Here is a 27,769-nt window from a genome sequence, read left to right as displayed (position 1 = left end):
TGTCCATGTGACCAAGTTGCTCACATGCAAATAACAAAATGCACGTCACGGGGCTCATGAAATAGCATAAAGCCCATCAGCTGCCAGGTTCCCCCGTCTAACTTATAGGGTCACCATCTTGAGTCCCTTTCCACTGGGCCCTGCATAAGCCGGGTACAGGGTCTGTGCAACACAAGTATCAGACAGACGGTAATTTCATGTTTTCTAAGACTAGGTGCTATATTAGTATTGATGTTTGTGTACCACGTTCTATCTCTGATACTCTGAAATCTCCTCTATCCATGACTTTTAAATCCAGTAACAGAATGTGACACTGGGCTGTGTCCTCTGGTAACACAGAAACTGCTATACTCTTCTGCTTTTTCTGTTGGCAACCTCTTCTTTGAACATAGCTGTTCAAGAAATCCTTTTGCCCAAAATAGGAAGTTAGGAAAAGCAAGTTTAAAAAATAAAAGGTCAATATTTTCATTAAACTCAATGTATAAGAATCCTTGTTTCTGAATCATAAGAGACCAAAATGAAGTTTTATTTTTACAAAGAACAGACTAACACTACAAATTTATGGTGTTTGTGACAACTGCCACCAAAGCATTTTATAAATGTAGTCAAATCAGAATGACACTGTTCTCTCCTTTGGGTCCCAAAACCTTCTGTGGCATCCCCATTTGACTGAAATAAAAGAAACCATTAAGACTTATCTGTAAAAAAAAAATAAAAATAAAAATAAATAAATGTTTATCCTCTGGAAGTTCTAGGAAAGGAATTGTCAGATCAATTTCATATGAAACCACCTAATTCTTAGGCTTACTCCATTCACAAACATCAGTCCTATATCAACTGTTAATTCTTAAAAAGACAATTTTTGTTAAAATGTAAGTAGCAGAGTTATCTAACTTTCTTCCCAGGAAAACAATAAAAATCATTCTTTTGAAAAATTACCAGATACCCATAAAATTTTTAACTTTAGCAGAAGCCAAAAATAGAGTAAAGGAGATTTTTTAGAAAGCATTAACAGCAATAAGTCTTTATTGGGATTTTTTTTTAACAAAATAATTTTTAAAAACAAAAGTCCCACATGTAAACAAGAAAGTAAATAACGTTAGTTGGCATCACTATGTACATCCAAGAATCAAAACAAGTTCTGGGTTAACATTCCATAATCCAGTAGAATCTTTTGATCCATCAATGTTAAGGGTAATGATATTTAATACTACCAATAATGCAACCTTTTCTTTGAACTTTATAAAATGGTTTATAGATTATAAACTGTATCATTTAGCTTTTTATTCTTCCCACCAATCCATATGCCACATATATACTAGTTCTAAAACGTTTTTATATTTTCAATAGTCCAAAATGTTCATCATTCCAAATTAACCAGGTTACACCTATCTGGTCTTCTCCAGGGTTTTTATGGTGGGATGTGCTAGAACCCATATATTACAACATCATTTTTCAAAACTAACCTAATTCTAAATTCTCTCTCTAACTAATTGCCAGCTCTTCATTTCTTCTCACTTTGTATACATACATTAAATACCACAGCAACTTTACCTTAAAAAATGCTGCTAAGACATTAATACACATTTAGGCAGTATTTTCTGACAAAGCTGTAGTTTATTTACCAAGAAAAAAAGTGCTAATTTTTATTTTAAAATTTAGATCGAGTATTTCCATAGTAGTGTTCCTTAATTGAGAGAATGATAGCTTCAATTTAGAGGGTTACACATACATATTAATACAGTTCAAGATTAAACAGATTAAATTATAATTCATATGGAGAAAATCTCCTCAGTTCTTAGAAGACCAAAATATATCGTTTTATTACTATAAAATGTTATTAATTCAGTGTTTGTTTTTGCCAATGTATTCAATTCACTTTCATACACTTTACAAAAGACAGCCTGGATAATTTTTGTATGAGGCTTCAGTTTGAGTTTAAAATGTAATTCTTTTCTGTCAGTTAAATAATTTAAAGATGTGCACAACGTTTGTACTGTTTAAGGCAGGTGCCAAGAGCATTTTAAAAGGTAATAAACTTACCATGTAGAATGTCCTCCCAAAGGATAAAGAAAAAAAAAGAAAGCTCATGACAGATTTTAAGACTGATGTTTAAATAGCACTCTTCTTTTAGATTATTTAAAAATAATTTGGCAGCTGAAATGCCTATGGTCATAACACATATCACTTACAAAGGACAAGCAACAGATACAGAATTAAAGATATGCTTTTAGTATTTTTACAAGACTCTTCAAGTTGGTGCCTAGTGGCAGTTAACACGATTTTTGTATTCAGTGTAAAAAGATTTAGGACATAAACTACACTAAGTAATGAATATAATTTCTCGATGCCATGCAGAAAAGTCAACTTTTATACATCATCACTCCTAAATAGTTCTAATTAAAATCCAACCTGTTCCCATTTTGCATCGTCATTCTTTGGCAAAAGATTCAAAATAGCCATGGGTTAGGACAACTGTTCACTCATGGTCTTCATTTTTTCCCCCCCAAAATAAATGTGTTTTGTAAAAGGAATCTGCAATGTGCCTGGTTTATACTAAATATAAACAAAATATTATGGCTTTTTTGACTAATCTACTCCTAAAGCTTTGAGTTGCCGTTCAATCTCTTCATCAGAGATTGTAGCTTTTGAAGTAGAGGCAGATGGTAAGCTTCGGGCTGCTGACGGAGCTTTGGCCATCTATATTAAAGAGAGGAAAAGAGAAAAAAAATGTATATTATTAAACATTGGGGCTAGGATATAAAGGATGAGCTACATAGAGGTTTGATTTACTTTTCAAACAAATATAAAAACATGCACCTTGTTGTAAAGGATAACTTAAAACAATTAAGGGATGAGAAATGGTAGAAATTATTTCCAACTGAGAAGAGAAGACATTCATACCTTTCCAGAGATTTCAATTCCAATCTCATCAAGAACTTGGTTCACAATATCTTGGCTTTCTTCTTCATCATCAGAGCCATCAAAGATGTCATCAAGTGTGTCATTGACTTGGGGGGTGGGGGAATAAAGCAGTTACTTTCAAATGGATTTCAGGTTAGATTTAGATTTACATTCTTAGAAGGTGGCCCAATTATGTATATATATTTTGTATATAATAGAAGGGCAAACTTAGGTGAACCAACAAATTACAAAAGTCACTTTCAAATGTCAGTGAAGTTCACCGATAAATAATTTTTTGAGGCATTAAATCTGAATACTATTCACTGCAACACAAATTATCCTATAATAAAACAAGCCTACTTGGATTAAAAAAAATTAAAAATCTTTAATAAATAACAACTATATGATATTAATAGCTACAGGTTTAAAGTTTCTAAGTATGATTCCACAAATTGAATCCATCGAGCTGGTAGCTATTAAACCTGACCATGAAAGAATCAAATATCCTGTAAACATTTGGGAGACGATTTGCTCTTTTTATACCTATAATTATATTTTCAGCTTTCTTAAATTTACATTCAAGATGTAGGCAGGATTCTAACAAAGTCTAAGGTTCGGTATTTTATTAATATTGAACGGCATAAGAAATATAGTTAATAATATTACAATAACTATGGATGGTGTCAGATGGCTACTAGACTCATCGAGGTGATCACTTTGTAAGTTACATAAATGTCTAATCATTATGTCGTACACCTTAAACTATTATAGTATTGTATGTCAACTTTAATTGAAAAATTAAAAAGAAAACACGTTTGCAAAAAATGATGCCAGCTTTGACATTACATGTAAGTAATAATTAAGTGTTGACTAGGATGCTGTAAAGGGTCATTCATTCATTATTGGTGAAATAAAGACTGGTATGGGATAGTCTTTCTGAGAAGAATTTGATAGCATTATAAAAGTTCATACTCTAAGGAGATTTAATAAATTTAGACAAAGATAATATAGAAACATTTACCAAAGGATTATCAAATACATTGAAAATTTAAAACAGTCTTATTGACCAATGTAAGAATGTTTCAATAAATTAGAGTTGATGTTATTTAATACTGATGTTATGCAACATTAAACCATTTTTTAAAAAAAAAAAAGACCAGAGAAGATTTAAGGTCAGGAATATGTACTTATGTTATACTATTGTTTTTTAAAAGCAGGATGAGGTTCCCAATTTCACAAGTAATATGATCTTACTATTATAGGATATGGGAAAATATAGGAAAGAAACATATAATATTAACAGTTACTATGTCTGAGTACTGTGATGATAGATGTTTTTATAATATGCTTTTCCCTTTGTTCTTCATATTTTTACCACAACATGTAATTCGTTTATAGTCAAAAAAAGAAAACTGAATTTTAAATAACTTTGGGAGGGGCAAAAAAAAAAAAATGAAAGAGCTCTATTATCTCAACCTCCAGTATCTATAGTATGAAAGAATCAACATAACTGAAATTACCCAATTTATATCAGGAAGAATTATTTTATTCACAAGTTGGTTTTGGTCCACTAATCAATAAAATAAAACTGCTGGAGCCCAAATGGCATAGAAATATGGCATAACATATTTTATATTTTTTCCTCAGTTAAACATTAATAAAATTTTGAGACGTATAAATTGCCATTTAAAAATACATTGCAGTTATAATACAGACTGCTATCTAGAAGGGTACTGTATCATTTTTTCCCGCAATATTTGTGCTTTCATTGATGAGAATAAGATGCTGCTAGTAAATAAACTTGGCTAATTCAAAGATGAGAAAACAGTACATTTCATTACAGGTTATTAAACTTACTCATTTCTTCAGTCATTTCCATTTTCATATTTTCCTTCTGGAAATTCTGCATTGTTTGTAATGTTTTTTGTGGGTCCACCTTCTTGTTAACTGCCTGCATTGTCTTTAAAACATGAAAAGATTCACATTAGCTACATAATTATGACAATTTTACTATGGATAAGTCCATTGGGAACATATCAAATAGAGATAGGCTTTGAGAAGATATATACATAACTTAAGATACTCGTAAGAATGTTATGTATTCTAGAAAAAAATACAATACTTGTTTGGAAACCATCTGCTTAACATCTATATAATAAAGACTGGTGTGGAACAAACCTCATCTGAACAGTAAGCAAAAAATTATGTAATAAAAACACTGTCAACATAAAATCCATTGCTGTTCAAATGGGAAAACTTCATTTGCTTATTATGTGATAAGCAGGTAATGTCTAAATTAAATAGAATTTTAATTTAAATTTTACAAAAATTTTCAGTAATTTAATATCTATATTAAAAAGGATATACTAGCACATATACTTAATCCATTAATATATTTTAAACCATGGTTTAAAGAAATGAACAAAACATTGAGTTTTGCAAAAATATGTGAAAAGAATTCTTATATGTTTTATATTCACAAGTTATTTTATTAAGAGATGATGCCATCTAGTATAGGCAAAATATATTACATACCTATAAAATGCACATATAACATATATATACACATAAAACAAATTTAGGTACAGATCGTATGTGTCTTATATAGTTAGCTCAGAATTAAAAGACACTATACAATATAAAACATATCAGTTTCAAAGACATGAAGCATAGTCTTTTCTCCGACGATCTGTATGCAATGCATCAGCCAAAGTAATGTTTAAATAAATATGACACTACATTTCCCCCAACCTCTGCCAGCCCACACATACCTAACTCCCCAGCAGCTTTCCATTGCTTTTAGTATTAACAGTCGAATTCCATAATTGTCCTGTGAGACCAAATAGCAATTGAACTTTGCTTAAAAAGCCAGTCTCATTTCACACCAGTGCCCTCTAATCACACTGATTTTTCATTTCATTAAATGTGCCATGCTGTCTCCTGCCACAGGACCTTTGCATATGCTGTCCCTCACCTGGAATGCTCTTCTCTACTTGCTTTTACCGTGTTTCCCCAAAAATAAGACCTAGCCAGACAATCAGCTCTAATGCATCTTTTGGAGCAAAAATTAATATAAGACCCAGTATATATATATATATATATATATATATATATATATATATATATATATATATATATAAATATTATATTATATTATATTATATCATATCATATTATATTATATTATATTATATTATACCTGGTCTTATAGTAAAATAAGACCAAGTCTTATATTAATTTTTGCTCCAAAAGACGCATTAGAGTTGACTGTCTGGCTAGGTCTTATTTTCGGGGAAACACGGTACTATCAACACTTCAGATTTCAGCTTATATACCACTTCCTTAAGGAAAGTAGTTCCTGATATCCCAGATTAGAATATGTACCCGTTACATCCTACTCACTTATAGGAGAGATTTCATATTTATTAGTGTCATTTAGAACACTGTCCTTGTAACTTCTATTATTGTAAATAACACAATTGTTCATTATAAATTATTGTAAATAAAAATTATAATAATAGAGTAGTGAATGCCTATATAACCTGACTGTGTGTCAGACACTATTCTAAACACTTTATATATAATAATATTTAAAGTTAAATGACATTTAAATCTGATAAATCTTTATGTTCCAGGTACCACCATTTTCCCTGTATTACAAGTAGAGAATGAAGACACAGAAAGGACAAATAACTTGAACTGGTCACACAGCTGCTAAGTGGAGGTGAGACTTGAACCCAAGGAATCGGCTCCAGAACTTACATTTGTAATCGCTGCACTAAACTACCTCTCAATGGGCAGCTTTTTAAGTAGACTGCGATCTATTATAGGTTAAGCCCTTGCCTTGTTTTGCTTTCCACTTCATCCCCATCACTTGTTATAGTTCCTGCCTTTAGGTTGTAAACAAATATTTGCTGAATTTACACATTCCTAAGACATTTAAGTGAAAATTCCAATTCAGACATCTGTCTATGGCGGGGGTCACATTTGGTACCTTTTTCCGGCTTCCCACTTTCAAAAACTGCAAAACAATTACAGTTGATCCTCATTATTTTTGGATCCCATATTTACCTACTCACTAACACTTATTTGTAACCTCAAATCAAACTCGCAGTGCTTTTGTGCTCATTTGTGGACATGTACAGAACAGCCCAAATTTAAGTCGCCCAACATACTCATTTTCAGCTGAGGCCAAACAACACGACACTGCCTTCTTGTTTCAGCTCTCACACTGTAAACAAGTCTGCTTTTTGCCGTTTACTTATTGCCACATTCTTGTGTCTTTTGTTGGTGATTTTGCTGTTTGAAATGTCCCCTAAGCATAGCACTAAGGTGTCATTTACTGTTCCTAAATGTAAGAAGGCAGTGATGTGCTTATGGAGAAAATATACTTTGGTAGAGATAAGCTTTGTTCAGGCATGAGTTACAGTGCTGTTAACCATGAGTCAATGATAACAAATCAACAATATATATTAAATATCGTGTCTTTCAACAGAAACCCACATAAAACAAATTTAGGTATAGATTGGTTGACAAAAATGTTGTAGCCAGAGGCTCACAGGAACCTAATCCTGTATTTCCCCTAGGAACAATGGGTCAATATTCACTAATTCCATGTTCTGGACTTTATAGAACATTAACTATTGCAAGTAACGAAAAACAACTGCCTATACCATTTTACTACTGTGAACCTCCTACTTTCTCTCCTCTGTGGCTTTTCCCCCTTTTGTTCTTCATATTCATACTTCTTCCCTATATTTAACACCTAGTGATATTTTTAAGACCTAGGTCTTTTGCAAAGTCTTTCAGATCATTCTATTTAAAGATCTGTGCAGTTTCCTGAAGCTTAGCACAGATTGATGTATAGTAGGTAGTTTCCTTTTCAGACATATCTTAACCCCCCATCCTCCGCCCGCGACAGTTAAACTGTAAGATCTGTGAGAGCTTCTTATTAAACTTCTTATTCCTCACAATACTTCATATACATCAAGAAACTCATTATTTATTAAAACATCAAAAGGTTCACAGTCCTTTAAATTCTATAGTACAAACATTTTTTTATATAAAAACCATACATTAAACATAAGTTCTGATTAAAATTAGTTGATAAGTCCTTCTGATAGTTAGTATTCATGTGTCCTTCTAACATATACATGAAAATTAATCAAGAGGAAATTACAACTCTAAAGGAATCAAAATTTATAGCTTAATGAAATAAGAAGCCCAAAAATCTCTGACAATTTAAGAGAAAAAAGGCAAACACTGCTTTAAGCCAATTTAAAAATCTAGAATTTAAGTATCTAGAAGAAGTTATATGAATTATCTAGTATTATAACTCATGTTACTAAAAATTACACAGATTCTATACTACATATACATCAGAAGGTGCTCTGATTTGAATATTAACATGTAAATATCTTAGATTAAACTCTAAAAAGTCTATGGATATAAAGGCTCCCACTTACTTTTGCTGTAGTAGACATTGCTCCAGCCATCTTCATCTGGGAATTCATCACTTTTGTTTGTGTGGACATAGAAGTGACTTTTGAACTTACAGCAAAAGTTCTTGTTTTCTGTTTCCGCAGGTGTACAAGCTGTTTGGCTAAAACTCTGCAAGCGTCTTTATTACCAATTTTGGCCATTTTCTTAATTTCTAACTCCTAAGAGAAGAAATAAAAAGAAGGGAATAAAACCATTGAGGGGTAGGCCTCAATGCTTTATTTCAGAAGAATTGATTAAATATGCATAATATATACCCTTTTCCCCTGATCACGAAGTGAGACAGAGGCTGTCATAAAGTCATAGAAAAGAATAATGTGAGAAAACAATTTATTCCACACGTTTACATGAGAAAGAGAGAATGAGTACCTTTATCCATAAATACAAAGCTGATTCACAAAACAGCACTCACACAGAGCCCAGAAGAAAATTAAAAAAAAACTCAACCCAAAAGTAGGTAGGAAAAAAGAAAAAAACAAATGAAGAGCTGGTGAGACATAGCAAAAAAAGAACACAGTGGTAGATTTAAAACTAATAATATAGACAGATTAAGTGAAAAGGTCCATTTAATATCTCAATAAAAGGAAGGTTGTCAGGTTAGATAAGAACCTAAACATATGCTATCTCAAGAAACCAATTAAAAATAAAAAAAATTAAGTAAAATAATAGAGAAATACATTCTATATAAATACTTATTAAAAACTGGAAATTAGGAGTGGTTACATTAACATCAGATCAAACAAACAAACAAAAAGCAAAACAAATAAAAAAACAACAACCTTGAGTACAAGGAATATTATCCACAATAAAAAGGGGCATTTCATAATGATAAAGAAATTAATACCTAAAGATGTAAAAGCAACCCTAAATGTGTATGCACCTAATAATAGTGCTTCAAAATATATGAAGTATAGCTGATAGAATTGAAAGGAGAAATAGGTAAATACACAATTAGCATGAGGGAAATCAACAACGTCTTTCTTATATTGCTGTAACTGTTAGAACAAGTGGACAGAAAATCTGTAATGATACAGAAGATTTACAAAAAAACACTATTATCAACTTAACCAATATTTATAAAAAACTCCATCAACATCAGAATACTCATTTTTTAAGAGTGCACACTAAAAAAACAAACAAAAACACCCCACTAAAATATACCATATTCTGCATCAGAAAAAAAGTTCAATAAATTTAAGAGGACTGAAATGAAACAAAGTATGTTCTTTAATAACAATGAAATTAAACTAGAAATCAGTAAAGGAAAATTTAAAATGAGCAGAAATTAAACATGATTCTAAATAAGTCATAGGTTAAAGAAAAAAAAAAAAGATGCCACATATCAAAATGTGTGGGCTACAGTTAAAACAGTTCTTACAGGGAAATTTATCACATTAAAACTTATATTTGACAAAAATCTCAAAAGCTTCAAAATAGAAAAGTAGAAGAAAGAAAAGCTAAAAAAAAAACAACACACCACTAAGTAAACAAAAGAAAGGAAACAGTACAAACAAGAAAAAGAATCTATAAACTAGAAAAGAAAAAAAAAAGGACAGAAAAAGTAATGAATCAAAGTGTTTTATGTTTGTTTTATTAACAAGTGATTGACCATATTGATAAACCATTAACCAGACAGATGAGGGGAAACTGAGACAGACAGACAGAACATACAAGTTACAAATATTGGGATTGCAAGGGGAGGGGGGCATCACTTCACATCCTAAAGATGTTAGAGTAATAAGAGAATACTATGAACAACATATGTCATTACATTTTAACATTTAGTAGAAATGGACAAATTACTTGACAGATGCAAACTATCAAAGCTCAGTCAAAAGGACAGATAACCTGATCTATTCTATATTTGCTTTTTAAAAAATGAACTTGTTATTTAAAAACCTATCCACTAAGAGAACTTGACTCCCAATGGCTTTATTGATGAGTCCTATCACATATTTAGCAGAAATAAACAAACCGTTCCAGTAAAGGAAAGAGCAAGTGGCACTTTCTAACTCGTGCTTTAAGATCAGCATTACTCTGATGTCAAAACCAAATAAAAGACACTACATAAAAAGACAACTACAAATCAGTATCTTTCATGAACGCAGATGCAGTATTCTTAAATTTTCAGCAAATTGAAGTAAAAATGTTAAAAAAAATACATTACTTATGAAGTTTATCCCAGGAGCTTGATTCAACTTTGGAAAATCAATCAATGTAAGTCACTACACTACACTGTAGTGTAGTAACACAATAACCTTAAGAGATGTGAAAAATTGAAAAACAAGTGTATGACAAATTTTATTCCTGATAAAAAGTCTCAGCAAACTAGATAAGGAGGAACTTCCTCAACCTGAGAAACAGCATTTACAAAAATCCTAATTAATATCATACTTAATGGTGAAAGACTAAATGTTTCCCCTTAAGATCAATAAAAATATGACAATGTCTGCTATCAGCACTTCTATTTAACATTGTAAGTTCTAGCCAGTGTAATAAGCTGGCTGGAAAAAAAGCATCGAGATTGGAAAGGACGATGAAAAGTTTAATTTATTCACAGATAAAACGATTGTCTATGTAGAAATCTAATAGAATCAATAAAAGCTACAGAATAAATGAATTTAGAAAGGTTACAGGATCCAGATTAATATACAAAATATTAATTTATTTCTATATACCAACAATAAAAAATCAGAAATTGAATTTGTTTTCAAAATATCATCTAGCATCAAATAGTTAGGGATAAACCTGACAAAAGTGCAGGACCTGTTTAATTACGATTACAAACCGCTGAGAAATATTAAAGGTTTAACTAAAGGAAGAGACACAGCATGTACATGGATTGTAAGGCTCAATACGGTTAACATGTGAATTCTTCCCAAATTAGTTTATATGTGTAATGTAATCCCAATCAAAATCTGTTTTGTAGAAACTGACAAGTTTACTCTAAAGTTCATGTGGAAATGCAGCACCTAACACTGCCTAAACAATTTTGAACAAAGTAGAGTAGTAGAGTTAACACTATGTATAACTTTAAGACTTACTATAAAGCTATACTAATAAGAAGTGTGGTAGTTGCTCAAGAATAGTTACATAGATCAAGGGAATAGCATAGGGCTCAGAATGAGGCTCATATGTATTTGGACAACTAATTTTCCAAAAAAATGACAAGATATTTGAACAGGAAAAGCTGTCAGCAACAAGTGATATTGAAACAACTGAATTTCCATATGTAAAAAGTGAACCTCTACCCTCACATGACAACATAGTGAAATTTAATTCAATAAAGTTCACAGTTCTCAATGTAAGAACTAAAACTATAATATTTCCCGAAGAAAACATGAGAGAAACTATTAGTGACTTTGAGTTAGGCAAAGATTTTTCACATAGGACACTAAAAACACAAATCACAGAAGAAAAGAATAATAAATTGTACTTGATCAAAAAAAATAAAATCTCTGTTCCTCACAAGATATTATTAGGAAAATAAAAGACAAGGTCAAGAACTGGGGAGAATATTTGCAGAACATGTATTTAACAAAGCAAGTGCATCCAGAATATATAAAGAACTATTACAACTAAATAATTATAAAACAACTTGATGAAAAAAAAAAAAAACGGGTAAGATATTTCAATAGACTCTGGCACAGAAGATAGGTAAATGGCAAAACTTGAAAAGATGTTAAACATCATTAGCAATTAGGAAAACGAAATTTAAAATGACAATCTGCTACACATCACTAGAATGGCTAAATTAAAAAGACTGTCAACTCCAACTCTTGGCCAAGATTTGAAACAACTTTACTCACATATATAGCTGGTGGGAATAGAAAACATAACATAGCCACTTTGCAAAATTGTTTAGCATTCGTATACAGTTAAATATACGTTTAACCTATGACCCAGCAATCTTACTCCTAGGAATATACCCAAGAGAAATGAAAACATGCTCACACAAAGACTTCAATTGAATGTTTATAGCAACTTTATTCAAAATAGTCAAAATCTGGAAAAAATCCAAAGGTCCACTGGCTGGTGAAAGGATTCACAATTCATGGAATAGCCACATAATAGAATAACATTCATCAGCAAAAAAGAATTAATACTGATACATGTAACAACACTGATTAATCTCAAAATAGTTATGACTGAAAGAAGCCATATTAAAAAAAAGAGTTCACATTATATAATTCCAATTATATAAATTTCTAGAAAATATAAACTAATCTACAGTGACAGATCAGTCATCGTTTGCAGAACTGGGGAAGAGGAAGACAGGAAGGGATGAGTAGGCAGGATCATAAAAGGAGTAAGTTAATACACATGTCAAAATATATCAAATTGTATGCTTTAAATATGTACAGTCTACATAAATGCTTTAAATATGTACATTATATCATGTCAATTATACCTAAATCATACTGTTTTTAAAAATATTTTAAGCAACATATATTTAATAACATAATATAAAATATTTAAAATAGCCTATCTATTTTTAAAATTACATTCATTATCACGGAAACAATGATAGTTAAAATATCAAGTAAGTTAAAATACAAGTTAACATAATTATTTTCTTGTACCCTCTCTTGGTTTCCAGGACTATTTTATCTTTGTTATAAACTGAGAAGAAGTTGGCTGTTTTGAGTAATATTACTTCCTTGACATGCATGACTTTTACAATTGAAGAATAATTTGATTTTATAATCGGCAGAATACACAGAATCCTCATAAAAGCCAGCAGAATGACAGAATTGCAGAAAGGCATTAAATTCCATTTCTTAGTAAAGCAAATCACTTACCACCTGCCATGTGTCTTTTTCTTAGTGAGCTAATTATTCCAACACTAATTTCCAAATTTGTATGAAAAGTTAAACTGAAATTTAATGTTCTACTTACCAGCTGTTTTTCTTGTTTCTCTAATGCTGCTCGATCTCTGCTTATAGCCCTCTGTGTACATCGTAACTCTCGATTCTGTTCCTTTATTACATCTGAGAGAAACACAAAAGAAACCTAATGTATGGGTTGTAAAACTTCCTTCAATACCACTTAAATATTGGACTCACCTCAATAAAATATAAACCTTGATTCACTAGGTGTTAAATCTTTTTCTTTCAATCCAATGTACTAAAAAATTAGTCAAATATTGAAACTTGAATTATAAATACTGATTATATAAAGAATTACAAAAGTGAGTGCAAATATGCTATAACCTAAGGTTTAGCTAAACGTACATATAAATCACAATAAAATATTCCTTTAGAGAATTGATTAGTATACTATGTTTTATATGGCACATTTGTATGTCATACACATACAGCCTTTTCAGTTTTCCTTACTCCAGTATTATATGAAATGGTAGAAAGACAGGTTATGTGATGATTCAATCTTTGTTTCTACACTAAGTTATAACAGAGTGAAGCAGCAGACCTTCCAGTAAGTCCCACCTCTGACAGTTGATCATTATAGGATGATACGTTGGAAAAGTTAGTTAACACTCTAAACTTCAGGCTTCTTATAAAATAGGGATTGCTGTTAAGGAGTAAACGATACATACAATGTCCTGAAATACTGCAAGTGTCCACTCAATGTCTTTCTAATTTACCTTAGTGCATCTGAATCCACTGGATACCTTTTGAAGAATTAAAGTTTTAGTCAAGGCCTGATAGACAATAATTTGGATTAGTTGTTACTAAATAGTGATTTCTTCAAAGGATCACGATTTAGATGGTAATTCTTACCAAAACTGATCTCTCATTGTCAGGAATCTTTTAAGTGCTTTACATATATAACATAATGTTCATAATAATGCCATAGAGTTGATTTTTCTATGATTCCATGTATAAGAAAATTGAGGGTTAGGAAGTTTAAATAACTTGCCCAAGGTCACAAGGTGGTCAGCAATAATGCCAGATTTGGATTCAAGTGTTCTGTCTCCTGAATCAGTGATCTTAATCACTTTAATAGAGTACCGTTTTTAGTAAAGAGAAACATTTTAAAAAGCAACAGAAAGAATAGTCTCCTCATCAAATGGTGCTGGGACAACTGGATATCCTCATGAAAAAGAATGAAACTGGAGTACTGCTGCACACCATATACAAAAATTAACTCAAAAAATTAATGACCCAAATATAAGAGCTAAAATCACAAAACTTAAAAAAATACACAGGAGTAAATATGCATGAGCTGGGTTTTGGCAATGGATTCTTAAATATGACACTGAAAGCACACACAACAAAAGAAACATATATAAATTAGACTATGAAAATTAAAAACTGTGCATCAAAGCACATTATCAAGTCAAAAGGCAACCTACACAATTGGAGAAATATATGTATATTAAACATTGGAGGTGCCAGAAAAAGGTATACAAGTGGACACTTTGGTCAACGTTGCTCAAGCAGTAGTTCGCCTTAATCAGAAGTTTCTGGACGCTGATGGTAACCACTTTGAGCACCTCTCGTAATTGCAGAAGTCAAACGTGACTTGTATTCATCTTTTGTTATCGGTATATTTTGAGTATTAAATTTCTTAAAATTTGTATACATTGTTTTGGCACCCTCTGTATATGGCAAGAGTCTATTACCCAGAATATATAAAGAACTCGTACAACTCAAAAACAAAAGACAAACAACCCCATTAAAAATGAGTGAAAGATTTAAACAGACACCTTTCCAAAGAAGATATACAAATGGCCAATAAACACTTGATAAAGATGCTCAATGTCATCAGTCATTAGGGAAATTAGATACCACCTCACATCCACCAGAATGACTATAGTCAAAAACAAAAAAGGGAAAAAGCAGGTGTTGACGAGCCCATAGAGATTGCTACCCTTGCACACTGTCAGCATAAATGTAAATTATTTCAGCCACTGTGGGTAACAGTTTGGTGGCTCCTCAAAAAGTTAAATGTAAAATTACCATGTGACCCAACAATTCCACTCCTAGGTATTTACTCCAAAGAACTGAAACAGGCACTTAAACAAATACTTGTGCACAGATGTTCATAGCAGCACTATTCACAATCGCCAAAAGGTGGAAACAACCCAAATGTCCACAAACAGACTAATGAATAAACACATTGTGATATGTACATGGAACGGAATATTATTCAGTTGTGAAAAGAAATGAAGTACTGACACTACCGCAACATAAACCCCAAATATACTGTTAAATGAAAGACGCCAAACACAGATGGCTACATTTTATGATTACACCCATAAAAATATCCAGAATAGGCTAATCCACAAAGAGAGAAAACAGACTGCTAGTTGCCAGGGGTTGGGGAGAACAGTGAATGGTGAGTCACAGTTTTGTGGGTGTAGAGTTTTATTCTAAGGTGATGGAAATGTTTTGGAACTACAGGTGGAGGTTACACACCACTGTGAATGTATAAATGCCACCGATCCCTTCATTTTCAAATGGTTAATGTTACGTGAATTTCATTTCAATTAAAATAACAGCAAAGCCAGCAACCATTATTCTTTTTGGTGGATCATTACAACTTATGTTCTACCCTTTCTATGTATAGTATAACTTTTCTCAGAATAGAAATAACTAATTATACTGAGTAATAGGCACTATAATACGTGCTTCACAACAACCCCAAAATATAGGTACTGTTATCTTATTTATTTAAAAGGAGGTAATTGATATTTGGTGAAGTAATCTGCGCAAGGGAGTAAAAGTGCTAGAATTCATACACAGGTGGTCTGATTCCTAGGGCTCTGACTTTAACTATAATATTATGTTGTGAAGCTTTTCGGGCAAAGAAGATATAAAATTATCAGAAGGGGGGTTGGGGAGCTGGGTGAAAAGGTGAACAGATTAAGAAGTACAAATTGGTCCTTGCAAAATAGTCATGGGATGTAAAGTACAGCACAGGAAATACAGTCAGTAACGTTGTAACAACTACGTATAGTGCCAGGTGGGTACCAGACTAATAGAAGGGATCACTGCATAGATTATCTAAATGTCTAACCATGCTGTACACCTGCAAGTAATATAAAACAATAATGAATGTCAACTGTAACTGAAAAGAATAATTTAAAAGCTATTTCCCCCAAAATAACAAAATAAAAGCAGTACATTTTAAAAGAATAATAATAAAAAGAAATAATTATCAGAGACATACTCCTTACATAGATCCATATCAATAAAAACATACAGTACTTCAAACTGAATGAAAAACATATTAAGTCATTACATAAAATATAACTAACCAACTAAAATGACAATTTAACAACACACAGTCTTTCCTCTGACATCTGTAACTGACACTAAACAAAACAGCAAAAAAAGCTCTCATTTCCCTATCTTTCAAAGAAATCAAAAGCTTTTTCCTCTTCAATACTCAAATACTCCCAATTTTCTTCTTTTGCTCTTAGTTCTATATCTTGCCAAAGCCAATGGATTGGTATGAAAACATTCACCCCTTGCCCTACTGTTTCTACAGAAAATATGCTCTAAATTTAAAACTGTGAAATTGCAAATGAACTTTTGTATATAATCACTTTGTGTATGAAAAACTCCATCAACTCTACTACCGTGTTTCCCAGAAAATAAGACGTAGCCAGACCATCAGCTCTAATGCGCTTTTTGGAGCAAAAATTAATATAAGACCCTGTCTTATTTTACTATAAGACCAGGTATAATATAGTATAATATAATATAATATAATATAATATAATATAATATAATATAATATAATATAATATAATATATAATATAATATAATATAATATAATATAATATAATATATAATACCGGGTCTTATGTTAATTTTTGTTCCAAAAGATGCATTAGATGTCCAGCAAGGTCTTATTTTCAGGGATTGTCCAGCAAGGTCTTATTTTCAGGGAAAAACAGTAATATAAGATGAAATACTGAGATAGTAATGATGGTCTTCTAAAGTTACAAGAGTACTAAACTGAAAAAGAAGCCACTGCATCAATAAGTTAAATTGAGGCTAGATAACTGACACAGGTGCAAAGCATCTGCTACAAGCCTTGATGGCTAAGATCTAGAATTCTACCAATATACACTTTTTCATTAGTAGGATGGCATAATGAAAAAATATTTGGTCTTTGTCCTGAGTTCCTGGCACAGAGCCCTAAAACCCTTGGAATTTCCTGAGTAACAGTAATGTCTTTTGACTCAGGACGGGGACTCTTATACAGCTTTAGAAGGGGGCTGGTTACCAGAAAGACCAAATACTTGGTTAGAGGGTGGTAACTTTCAGCCCCGGCCCTCCAAGGGTAGTAAGGCTAGAGACTGGCTTATAGAAACTCTTGCACAAAGAGATTGGTAGAGCCTCTGGGTTGGTGAACATACTGACATGGCAGGAAGACAGCATGCCTAGAGAGGGCATGGAAGCTCTCTCTGTGCCACTGGGCTCCCCACCCCGCCAATCCCTTGCTTCCATTTAGCTGTTCCTGAGTTTTCGCCTTATGATAAACCAGTATTAGTAAGTAAAGCACTTCCTGAGTTTTGAGAGTTGTTCTAGAGAATTATCAAATCTGAGGAGGGAGTTGCGGCGATACCTGAATTCATAGCTCACCTGGAACTTGTGACGGGCATCTAAAGTGAGGACAGTGTTGTGGAGATGAGCCCTTCACTTGAGGGGCCTGTGGTAGGATTCAACTCAATTGTTGAAGACACCCACTTAGTGTTGATCAGAGAATAAAGAATAGTTACAGCCATTTTTGTTGAAAACAAATATTACAACACGAAATTTTAACAAAACAGAATTTAATCGAATAGTTTGACTTCGCTTGTCTTGATTTCATGTAACTATGTGTACCATAATTGTCACTGTATATTAGAGAAGGAAAGATAAAGAAAATTAACTACTACAAATTCCACAGCCTATTGTTAATAGGCCTATTAATATTTAAACAGTTCTAAGCTATAAACTGAGAGCATCTAATGTTATATACTAAAACCCAGTCATAACATTTTAAAACATGTTATGGTAAGTAGGAAAAGGTAGTAAAATATTTTTTCATGAGAGGTATATCCTATAAAACAACCAGATTACTCTTTTTTTTTTTAAACAATCCCTAATGAAACCCACACTTAATGATCTAGTCTTCTAGATAATTCAGAAGGAATAACATAAGAAATGTTCTGAGACACTTTTAATGTTTTTAAGGCCACGTTCATTTTCCATTACAGTTATTACTTAGTAGGTCTGATCTCTTCCCCAAATTACAAGCTCTTTTAAGAGTGAGGAATGCATGCGTTTTATTTATCTATTTCTATTTCCACCTTTATGCCACTAGTATCCTAACGTATTAGTCAACAGCGATCTCAGGGAGTATAAACATGTATACTGAAATGTAAAAGAATTTGCCTTATAGGCATAGTAAACATATTCCTTTAACATGTATAATAAAATCTATTGGTTATCAAGAATTTAACAATAGTAAAATCTGAACTATGACAGTTATCTTTCTACAATGCATAAATGGAGCACTGACATAATCAGACAATTCTCCTATAACTTTCTGCTTTCCCCTCTTTTCATTCTGAGTCCAGACGATGACAGAAACGTGTATAGAGTATTTCTGACATCTAGGAGACATGGGATACTTGGCTCCTGTCCATCATGTGCCTCCCTGTTCGACCTCTGCTTCCATCGAAGCACTCTACAATAGGTGGCAACAGAAAACTTTCAAACTGTGAAAATGTCATAACTACATGGATGTACCTATGGCATGCTCTCTCTGTCACATCTGGGGAGGTAAAGCGGGCCTGGGGGCTGCCCCACCCACCACCCTCTTCCCGCTCATCCCCAGCACAATACTTAGAGAAGCCCACCCAGGTCAGCTCCACTTTTGGCATCGCAAGCCTGCCTCAAGCCTTTCAGACCCTTAGCGCTGAACAAGATAGCACTGGAGTGAAAAAATCACAGATTTCAATTTGGGACTTAAGATATAGACAGAAAAGGTTGTCCTGCCTTCTTTGGTTGTTCTAAGTCAATAAGGTCTATCTGGTTACAGAAAATAAGTAAGTAAGTAAGTAAGTAAGTAAGTAAGTAAGTAAGTAAATAAATAACACATCTGAAAGAGCCTCCCATGTGACCCAGCCTAGCTCACTAAAATTCTCCAATGGGGTTTGAGGCTGACCCCAACTTGAATTATGGCTGTCCTTCCAGACCTTGCTCCTTTATACAATTTACACATTTGAGAATAAAAGCAAAAAATAATCATCAACTGTAAATGTGGACACTCATTAATCTGTGAGGAACATTGTTTTTTTTAAGCGCCCACCTTTTGAGAGAAGGGAGGGGTCTGTCTCAAGCCTGCAGGACAGTTCTGATCACTGCTCCGGGAGCGCAGAGGCACACACAGCTCCCGCGTGGAACCCTTAGTGGGATTCCAGCTGGTCTACCTGACAGCATATACTGGTCTACCTGACACCATATACTGGGTTTAGTGTTTTACTATAAGGTCGCGATGGACTTTTTAATCTAATATAGCATATTTTCTGCTTTTAAATGTAGTTCTTTAGGGCAAAATCATTTTGATTTATGTAATTTCATTGTCTATCAATTATCTTGAATCTAACCATCACATGTATTGAAGAAGGAACACAAAATGGTCCCACATCCTGCTTTACCACCTCCATGAGAACTCCTTGGTGGGGACGATGATCCCGAGATGAGAGGGAGCTCCCACTGTAGCTTTCATCTGAAAGTTCTGCATCAGCTGGTATTACTGGATATGGGGGGTATTGTGCACTGGGATGGAGGGACAATGCGTATTAGATAAACCCTGATCATGACTACAAAAGCAAGAGCCAGGAGCGTGAGTTCTGCTCAGGTGAGCACGGCTGAGCTCAGCGACGAACAATAAAGTGGGCAGGGGCCCTGCTATATGGGGATATACCATCTTCTTGGCTTGATGAGGAGGAAACTACTGTGCAAAGATGCTAGGAGCTCAAAGGTTAGGGTGTAAGAAAGAAACATTAAAGGTCAGTTCCTAGAAAATGCGGGCTCTAGAAACCAAATTTACTCAAAGGCAGAAGGGAAGTGACAATCAGAGAGTAGGTAAGAAAGAATCAGAATTTCATGTTCAAAGCAAATTTGTTTCTCAAGCTTTGGAAATGGTATATCAGAAATCAGGGAGGAATGGTATCAGCTTAACCCGTTTTGATAGATGGTAAAGAAAAATACAAAAACAACAACAAACAAAAAACAACTATGAAACAGAAAGAACAAGGAGTATCATGCCAACAGCTTTACTCTACATATGGCCCAGGGAGTCAAGGATCCACTTAAAAGCGAGGTTGAAGTTGAAAAACTCAGCACGACTTGCTTGGAAGGAAGAGGCAGAATACTAAAGAGCAAACAGGAGAGTCTAGCCTTATGGTGGCATAAAAGGAAGTAAAAAGGAATCACCATCCCCGCAAGGTAGTCTCAAAATTCACTCCAGCCCTGAAGAATTCATTAAAATGAATTTACTTTTGTTAAAGGAGTGGTTTTTTTCAACACTGAAGGAAGGTATTGAGATGGGTCACCTGTCAGCAGATCTTGGGTCACATTTGGTTCTCAATGACACAGGCTTTGGCCCTACCATCAACAACAGCTTCAATTCAGGAAACTTTCAAACGGCATTTTTCCGCTTAAATCAGTGAGGGAATGAGAGGGAAAACTCCTCTGAAAAAAAGTCTCACAGACATCTGGACTTGAAGATAGGCAAGGGTAGCATGAAAAGAAATGCCAGTCTTTGGTGTCATGATAGGGATGGAGAAATCAGAGGGGAGACATTTTCCTGCAGAAATATTTCAAGTCAGGAAGAAATATGGATAATGTTGCTCAGAAAAACGCTAAGGAGTACTGTGTGCCTGAATCCTACACGTTGTTGTTGCCATTATTATTATTATTATTATTATTATTATTATTATTTTGGCGGGCCACGAGTGTAGAGACCAAACAGAAAGTGAAATTTGAGTTTTTAACTATTCAGAATAATAAGCACTAAGAGAACACACAGCATCCTAGGGAAGATCTGAGTCCTGTAGGTAGCACCATAAGAATGTGTTATTTTATTTAGAAGAAAGCAGAAATATTTCTGGACGGAATTCAGTTTATACACATGGTAGATTGTATTCTTTCTGTAGCTATTGGACATGTCGCATCACAACTGACCTTTTGACAGGGGATTTATCCCAACTTAATCAAAACTCCACAGGTTCTGAACTTTGAACAACCAGCATGTATGGGTACCAACCCCAATGAGGCAAAAAACAAAAAGTTCTGTTCCTGTTTATTAGTAGCATGCCTGAAATTATCTCTAAACTTGCAGTAAAGTTCAAGGTAGGTAACAATAATATGGATGTAGACTATGGCAAGCTTTGCATACTGGAAACACCACTTTGGGTTAGGAAATTCTATTATTTTGCAATTTAGCTTCTAAATAATAAATTGCTGCAGAGATATTTTCATTTATCCTGAAGATTCTCTGCAACCTAGTAAATATGAAACATAGGAAAAACTTAGAATAAGCATAACCGAACTTTGGAAGAACACAGGATCTACTTTGGTTCCTGAATGCAAGTCAGGAAGAAGACGCTTAACACACACACACACACACACACACACACACACACACACACACAGAAGGAGTGAGGGATTTGACATAATTTGAGGTGACATCAGAGAAGAATTCCTAGAAAAGGAAAAAGACCTGAGATAGTTCAGGTTTGCTAGAGGAAGAGAAAAAGGTAATTTTTTGCATAAGAGCGTGATAAAAAATATGTCTGAGTGAGAAAAAGCATGGTATATATACAGATAAATATGAGGACAGTGTTTATGGACAGTAAAATGTCCAAACATGGCCAGAAAGAAAGACAAGGACCAGACCAAGGAGTGTCATCTATGCCTTATTATAGAGTGTCCACGTGATGCTCTTGGTACCAGCGATTCAATAAAGGGGTTGATACTGAGGAGTAGTGTAGGAAGATGTGGGTTTCAGGTATATCAATCACACAAACAACTTTGTGGATGAATCACTTAAGTGCTATGAAGCTATAGCAGAGAAACGCAGAAAGGTGATACAGTAAAGTGCAATATAAATGGGATCTGAATTAGAGCAAGGATTTGAAGGTACACAGAGGAAAACCACATGTGTCAAATATTTAAGAAGCAAAAGGAGCGGGACTTGGAAATTAAGTGAAAGCAAAATTAAGAACTCCCAAATGCTGGAGGAGGAGAATTCAGGAAAGGAACCAACTGAAAGGAGATGGTAATGAGTTCTGTTTGGGATCTCTATAATTTCACATGTTTTGGGGGGCATGTAGGTGGAGATACTCAAAAAATTGTTGGATGTATTGTTTTGAAACTCGGAAAAATATGTGTAGAGAACCAAGTTGGGAATGCATCAACATCTAGGTTATAACTAGAATAACAGGATTTTGGATAAGATCATGCAGTTGGAGAATGTTCAGTTAGCATAGTGGTAGCCTAAGCTGGAACCAAGAAGAACACTAATATTTAAGGGGTAGATTAAAAATAAAAGAAAGGAAGGAAGGGAGGAAGGAAAGAACAAAAGAAAAACCTGAAAGGAGAAAGAAAAAGAGTAATCAGAGGAATAGGAGGAAAACTAAGAGAGTATTATGTCATGGAAGCCAAGAGTTTCGAGGAAGAAATTACTGTAAGGATCAAATGCGAAACATAGGCCCAAGAGATGTTCAACACTAAATGGCCATTGGATTTGGTGATCTAGAAGTCATTGATGATATTAGCAAACTCTCACTGCATGAGATGTAAAGTAACCTGGTGCAGAATGGGGGGCATCTGAGAAATAAAGAGGCAGAGATAGGAGATATCACTATTTCTGCATGAGGTTTAGACGAAGAGCAAAAAGAGACTGGATAATACTTCCTAAAAAACGATCGGTCAAGAGTTAGGAAAAAGAGGGTTATTTCCAGTTCTACTACCATTAGATATTAAAGTTCTACCACTAATTCTGAGAGAAAAGAGTCTGGTTCACAGACAAAAGGTTACAGTACATGGTACCTACCGAAAGTTGAGAATTCCAAATACTTAGCAAAAATAGCAAAATTACACTGAGCCATGGGGTATCTACAACAACAAATAACAATGAGTACACTCAAAGGGATGAGGCCCTGGCTCTGCCACTTAGTAGCTGTGTGATCTTGGGCAAGATACTTAGTCCTTGGCCTCTCAATTTCCTCATCTATAAAGTGGGGATAATAACAGTATTATCTTATAGGTTTTGTAAAAATTATAAGATACTGCATACAAAATGTTAACGTGGTTCTGGCTTAGAGTAGGACCTCAAATTTGCTTTTACTTAGGGTAACAGACAAAATTACACAGTGCATATAGAACTTCACTTTTTAAGAGGCATATTTAGTTGTGCATTTATGACAAGACCTCATGACATCCTGATTTACAGATTCATAATTAGCTCCAATAAGTAGGTCACCATTCATCTACTTAAGGAACAAAACACTGTAAATACTTTACCCTAATATATGTGTATATATGTTATAAATCAGTAAATAGAAAACCAAGGACTCAATTGTAATTTCAGATTCAAAAGAATCTTCCTCTTCTATGGCATTGAGGTACAATTCTCATTAATTTCTGTAACAAAGTATACAGTGCAGAGACTTGTTCATCTCTGTGTCAAAAATGAATTAAACATAACTCTGAATAGTAATGTGCTATAATGTTGTCTCCCTTTTTAATTTGCATGTGTACTAGTCTTTAATGATATAGTATGCAACTCTTCCAGCCAATCCAAAGAGACAAAAAGATTCAATTATTCTTCAGATCTATAAACAGTTACATATTTCCCTTATATATCAGAATTTCATTACAGCTGAAACAGATAAAAAGATAGCATACAGTAAAAGATCTCATGATCAATAATCACCGAGTCCAAAAACCTGGGAGAAATGCATGAGAGTACATTAAATTTCATAATATATAGCCTCATTACTGCTAGAAAGAATGCTGTCACCTTTGAAACAACCAAAACTTCTTTTTAATAAAACAGGAGTAAAAACATCAGTAAAGCTCTATATCAAAATAATAAAAGTACAGTTCTAGAATTAAGATGTCATCAAGTGATTTGAATTGACATGATAATTTAAGAAAACATGAAGTATACAATTTGGTAGCTATAGTAAATGTACATGGTGGTCAAATTTACATTCAGAAATTTCATATACAGATCTTTAAATCAGTAGATAGCTCCTAGCAAAAGTCTTTAAGACTTTCTTTATTTTTTCACAAATGAGTTTATTTGAGCAAAAATATTTTTTGGATGAAATTAACCCAACTGCAAATAAGTATACAGTTAACACCATCACTGCATATCCTCACTGTCTTTTTTTTATTCTTCTTTGTACTTCAAGCCCTATAGTCCTTAGATTGCCAAAAGTACCAGAAGCACAGCAATGAGAGTACAGAAACGATACTTACATCTTTCAAAATATTTGTCAGATATTAAGCAATTAAAGCTAGGACGTTTGGCTTTTAATGTTAAAACATTTAAATTTAATTTGCAACATTGCAGTAAGAAAATTGCAACCCTTTTCCTCTGTTTAGTAAATTCTCACTATATAAAACTGAAACAAAGAAATAAAACCTATTTTCCCACTGTAGTATTATACAATAAGTGACAATCACAATACCGGTACTGGACCACTGAACATAAAAAGTGCCATGTTAAAGATTAAACAGCATTCTCAGGAATAACACACAGAAAACCCATTTCACATAACTGTATTACATCCTATAACATGTTGGTAGTCATCCCGGTACTGTAAATGGTTAATAAGAAGTCTCAATTAATAAAAAGTGAATAAGTTTAAAAATACATTTTCACCCACTCAGGGTTAAGCAAAAATACATTACTGGGGTAATATATTTAGTCTTATACATTAATGACATTAAGATGACATTAAGTCTTATAGGGCAGAGTGGCAGAGTAAAAATGACGTCTTTGTTATCCTCTCCAAAATAATTCTGCTGGCACTGGAAGTGTCAATACAAAGGGATGAAGGAGTCAGCCCAGGTCTAGATTGAGCGCCCTGTTTGTACCATCACTGTCTAGCTACCACTGCTCCTTTTGGGGCAGAACTGGATCCCTACAAAGGAGCGATTCTCTGGTTGAACCATCAGCAACGTCGACTCAACATGTAATGGGGAGCACGATTTTTCAATCACTTGAATGAATTTGATTCCTGGTAGCTGTCCATGAAAAGATCGAGACTATCAAGACCAATCAGCGTCATATAAACACACATTACAGGCAGAGCTTATCAATACCAACTTGTGTCCATTCACTTTTTTTTCCCTCTTAAGATGCCATTGAGCTAAATGTCTGCAACAATACAATCGTTTTGAAATGTAAACTTCTATGCAGATCGCTAATACACATCTCTTACTTTAGATAGTACGAGATAATCATAAGAGAGAAAGATCCACTAGGAAACTAAATCCAGGCGCTTCCGTGGGGTTTCTTTTATTTCTCTCCCGGACTCAGCCAAGAATAATTTTCACATCGCTGCTGCGAGTGTGTGTGTTCCAGACCCCCGTTCACACTGATCCCCGGAGCCGGTCCCTCCCGCCCCCCCCGCAGCCACAGCTTTCCGGTCTGCACGCCGACAAGTAGGACACATCCAGACTGAAGCGGCCACAAACCAAGCAGACGAAACTAATAAGACATCCATTACACCGCCAAGGCTAACGACACTCCAGGGCCAGCAGCATCCTGCCTCCTCCAAACACCCTGGATCTCGTTAAAGAAAAAAAAAAAAAAAAAAAAAAACGGGGCGGGGAGGTGGTGTCGTACGAGGGAAGAAACCAGACTGCCCAGGTGAGGTGGGCGTGGGGCAGTCCGGCGAGACGGGGCAGCAGAGAAGTGACGCCAAGGGCGGTCACCTGTGGGGCTGCGGGCGCCGGCTCCGCCCCCGGGGACAGCGGCGAGAATCGCGGCCAGAAACTCCCAAAACACTACCCGGAAACGCAGGGCTGGGCCCCTCCGGCCCGGCCTGGAACTCACCGTCCACGGTTTTCTTCTTGAAGAGGGACGCCATGGTCAGGGACCGCGCCCGGGTGGCCCGGCTCGGCCCGGTCCGGCCCGCGACTGGGAAAGGCCAGGAGGGAAAGGTCAGGCTCCGGGAGGGTCCGGAGTGCCGGAGCCCAGGGGCAGGCGAGGAGGGCGGGGTCTCCGGGCAGGACCCGCAGAGGGCGGGATCCGCAAAGCCTTCCGCGGCGGAGTCGTCCCGAGCTCAGGTGACTGTGAACTAAGACACTTTTTGGAGAAGTCACTTCTGGGCGGCGCCTGCGCGGTGTGCGCACGCGCCTGCGCACTGCGGCGCCTGAAGCCGCCGCCGCTGCCCTCACTTCAGCTGCTGCCGGGTCCTCCGAGTTTTGGGGTCGCACGCGGCGATCTGGCAGGGGCTTGAGGTCGTGGCAGTAGCAGATCGTGGGGGACTGCGGGCGGTGTCCGGGGGCCTCCGTGTGCGGGTTCCGTGCTGAGTGCTGACAGAGATGAGCTTTGATTAGCGCGTTCCTCTTTGCCCCGGGGGAAACTGGACGTAGGGGTCCCCTGAGTCCTAGGACAAGTGTGAGTGGTCCCGGAACCAGTTGATTTGTGATCATCTCGTTGCTGTCAGTATCAATATTTTCATAAGTGCTGCTGGTCATGCTGAGGTCCGTGGCCCCGCGTTGTGTGTCACCGGAGTTCACGTTCTTTTCAGCCCCGACTCGCTCAGCGGTCGCCCCGGCGCCCACCCGCGCAGCCAGCCCCTTGGGGGACCTGCCGCCCTGGGCCTGGGGCTCCCAACACCCGGTGTCGGTCTCTGCAGATCCGGTTTCTAGGCCTGGGCAGGAAGGAAATGAGGAGCACCTTGAGTCATGCAACACTTTAATGTTCTTGGCTGGAAACGTGAAAAAAAAAATTGTATACCGGTTAACATGTTTCCAACTCTTTCTTTAAAATCTCGATTATTTGTAATTGCTCAAGAAAAATTCATGGCTATACTGTGAACTTATTAGAATGCTGCATGACTGTATGTTGTTTACTGTGGAAAAAAAAGCACTATCATCGTGTTGAAGGAAAAACAATGGGTAAAGAATCCTGTGTGTATAGCATAAATATGAAAAATTCAATTTTTGGATCAAGGCTTGAAGTTCATTGTTTTACTTTATTGTGTGTGTGTGTGTGTGTGTGTGTGTGTGTGTGTTTATGTGCACGCTTACACGCACATATTAGTTTTATATCTTATTTCACTACTGAAAATCTTAATTTTGTTTTGAACTTTTTCTTCCTCATGTTTTAGTAGTGCTTTAAGCAACACTGCCTTCCACAGGATAAAAA

The 27,769-nt window shown here is 35.1% G+C and overlaps 1 protein-coding gene across 1 annotated transcript; it reads right to left on the bottom strand.

Moving 5' to 3' along the window:
* Window positions 1-499: 499 nt before the first annotated feature.
* CHMP2B (charged multivesicular body protein 2B) lies at window positions 500-27,240 on the bottom strand. The gene is made up of 6 exons (XM_081072645.1): window positions 26,450-27,240; window positions 13,303-13,394; window positions 8,370-8,564; window positions 4,762-4,864; window positions 2,905-3,011; window positions 500-2,700 (listed from the first exon to the last, which is right to left on the bottom strand). The coding sequence occupies exons 1-6, from the start codon at window positions 26,481-26,483 to the stop codon at window positions 2,590-2,592; spliced, it is 642 nt and encodes a 213-aa protein (XP_080928771.1). The 5' UTR covers window positions 26,484-27,240; the 3' UTR covers window positions 500-2,589.
* Between the last annotated feature and the right edge of the window lie 529 nt (window positions 27,241-27,769).

The sequence above is a fragment of the Rhinolophus hipposideros genome, assembly GCF_964194185.1.
Source record: "Rhinolophus hipposideros genome assembly, chromosome: 2".
NCBI lineage: Eukaryota > Metazoa > Chordata > Mammalia > Chiroptera > Rhinolophidae > Rhinolophus > Rhinolophus hipposideros.
The sequence above is the reverse complement of the archived record's forward strand: the minus strand, read 5'-3'. Positions and strand labels throughout refer to the sequence as shown.

Bases quoted from the DNA above. Each gene is read 5' to 3' on its own strand.
- CHMP2B (XM_081072645.1), bottom strand. From the start codon at position 26,483: ATGGCGTCCCTCTTCAAGAAGAAAACCGTGGACG. The intron at 8,565-13,302 runs GTAAGTAGAACA...TTCTTCTCTTAG, and splicing joins AGAAACAAGAAAAACAGCTG to GAGTTAGAAATTAAGAAAAT. The intron at 2,701-2,904 runs GTATGAATGTCT...TCTTTAATATAG, and splicing joins GAATTGAAATCTCTGGAAAG to ATGGCCAAAGCTCCGTCAGC.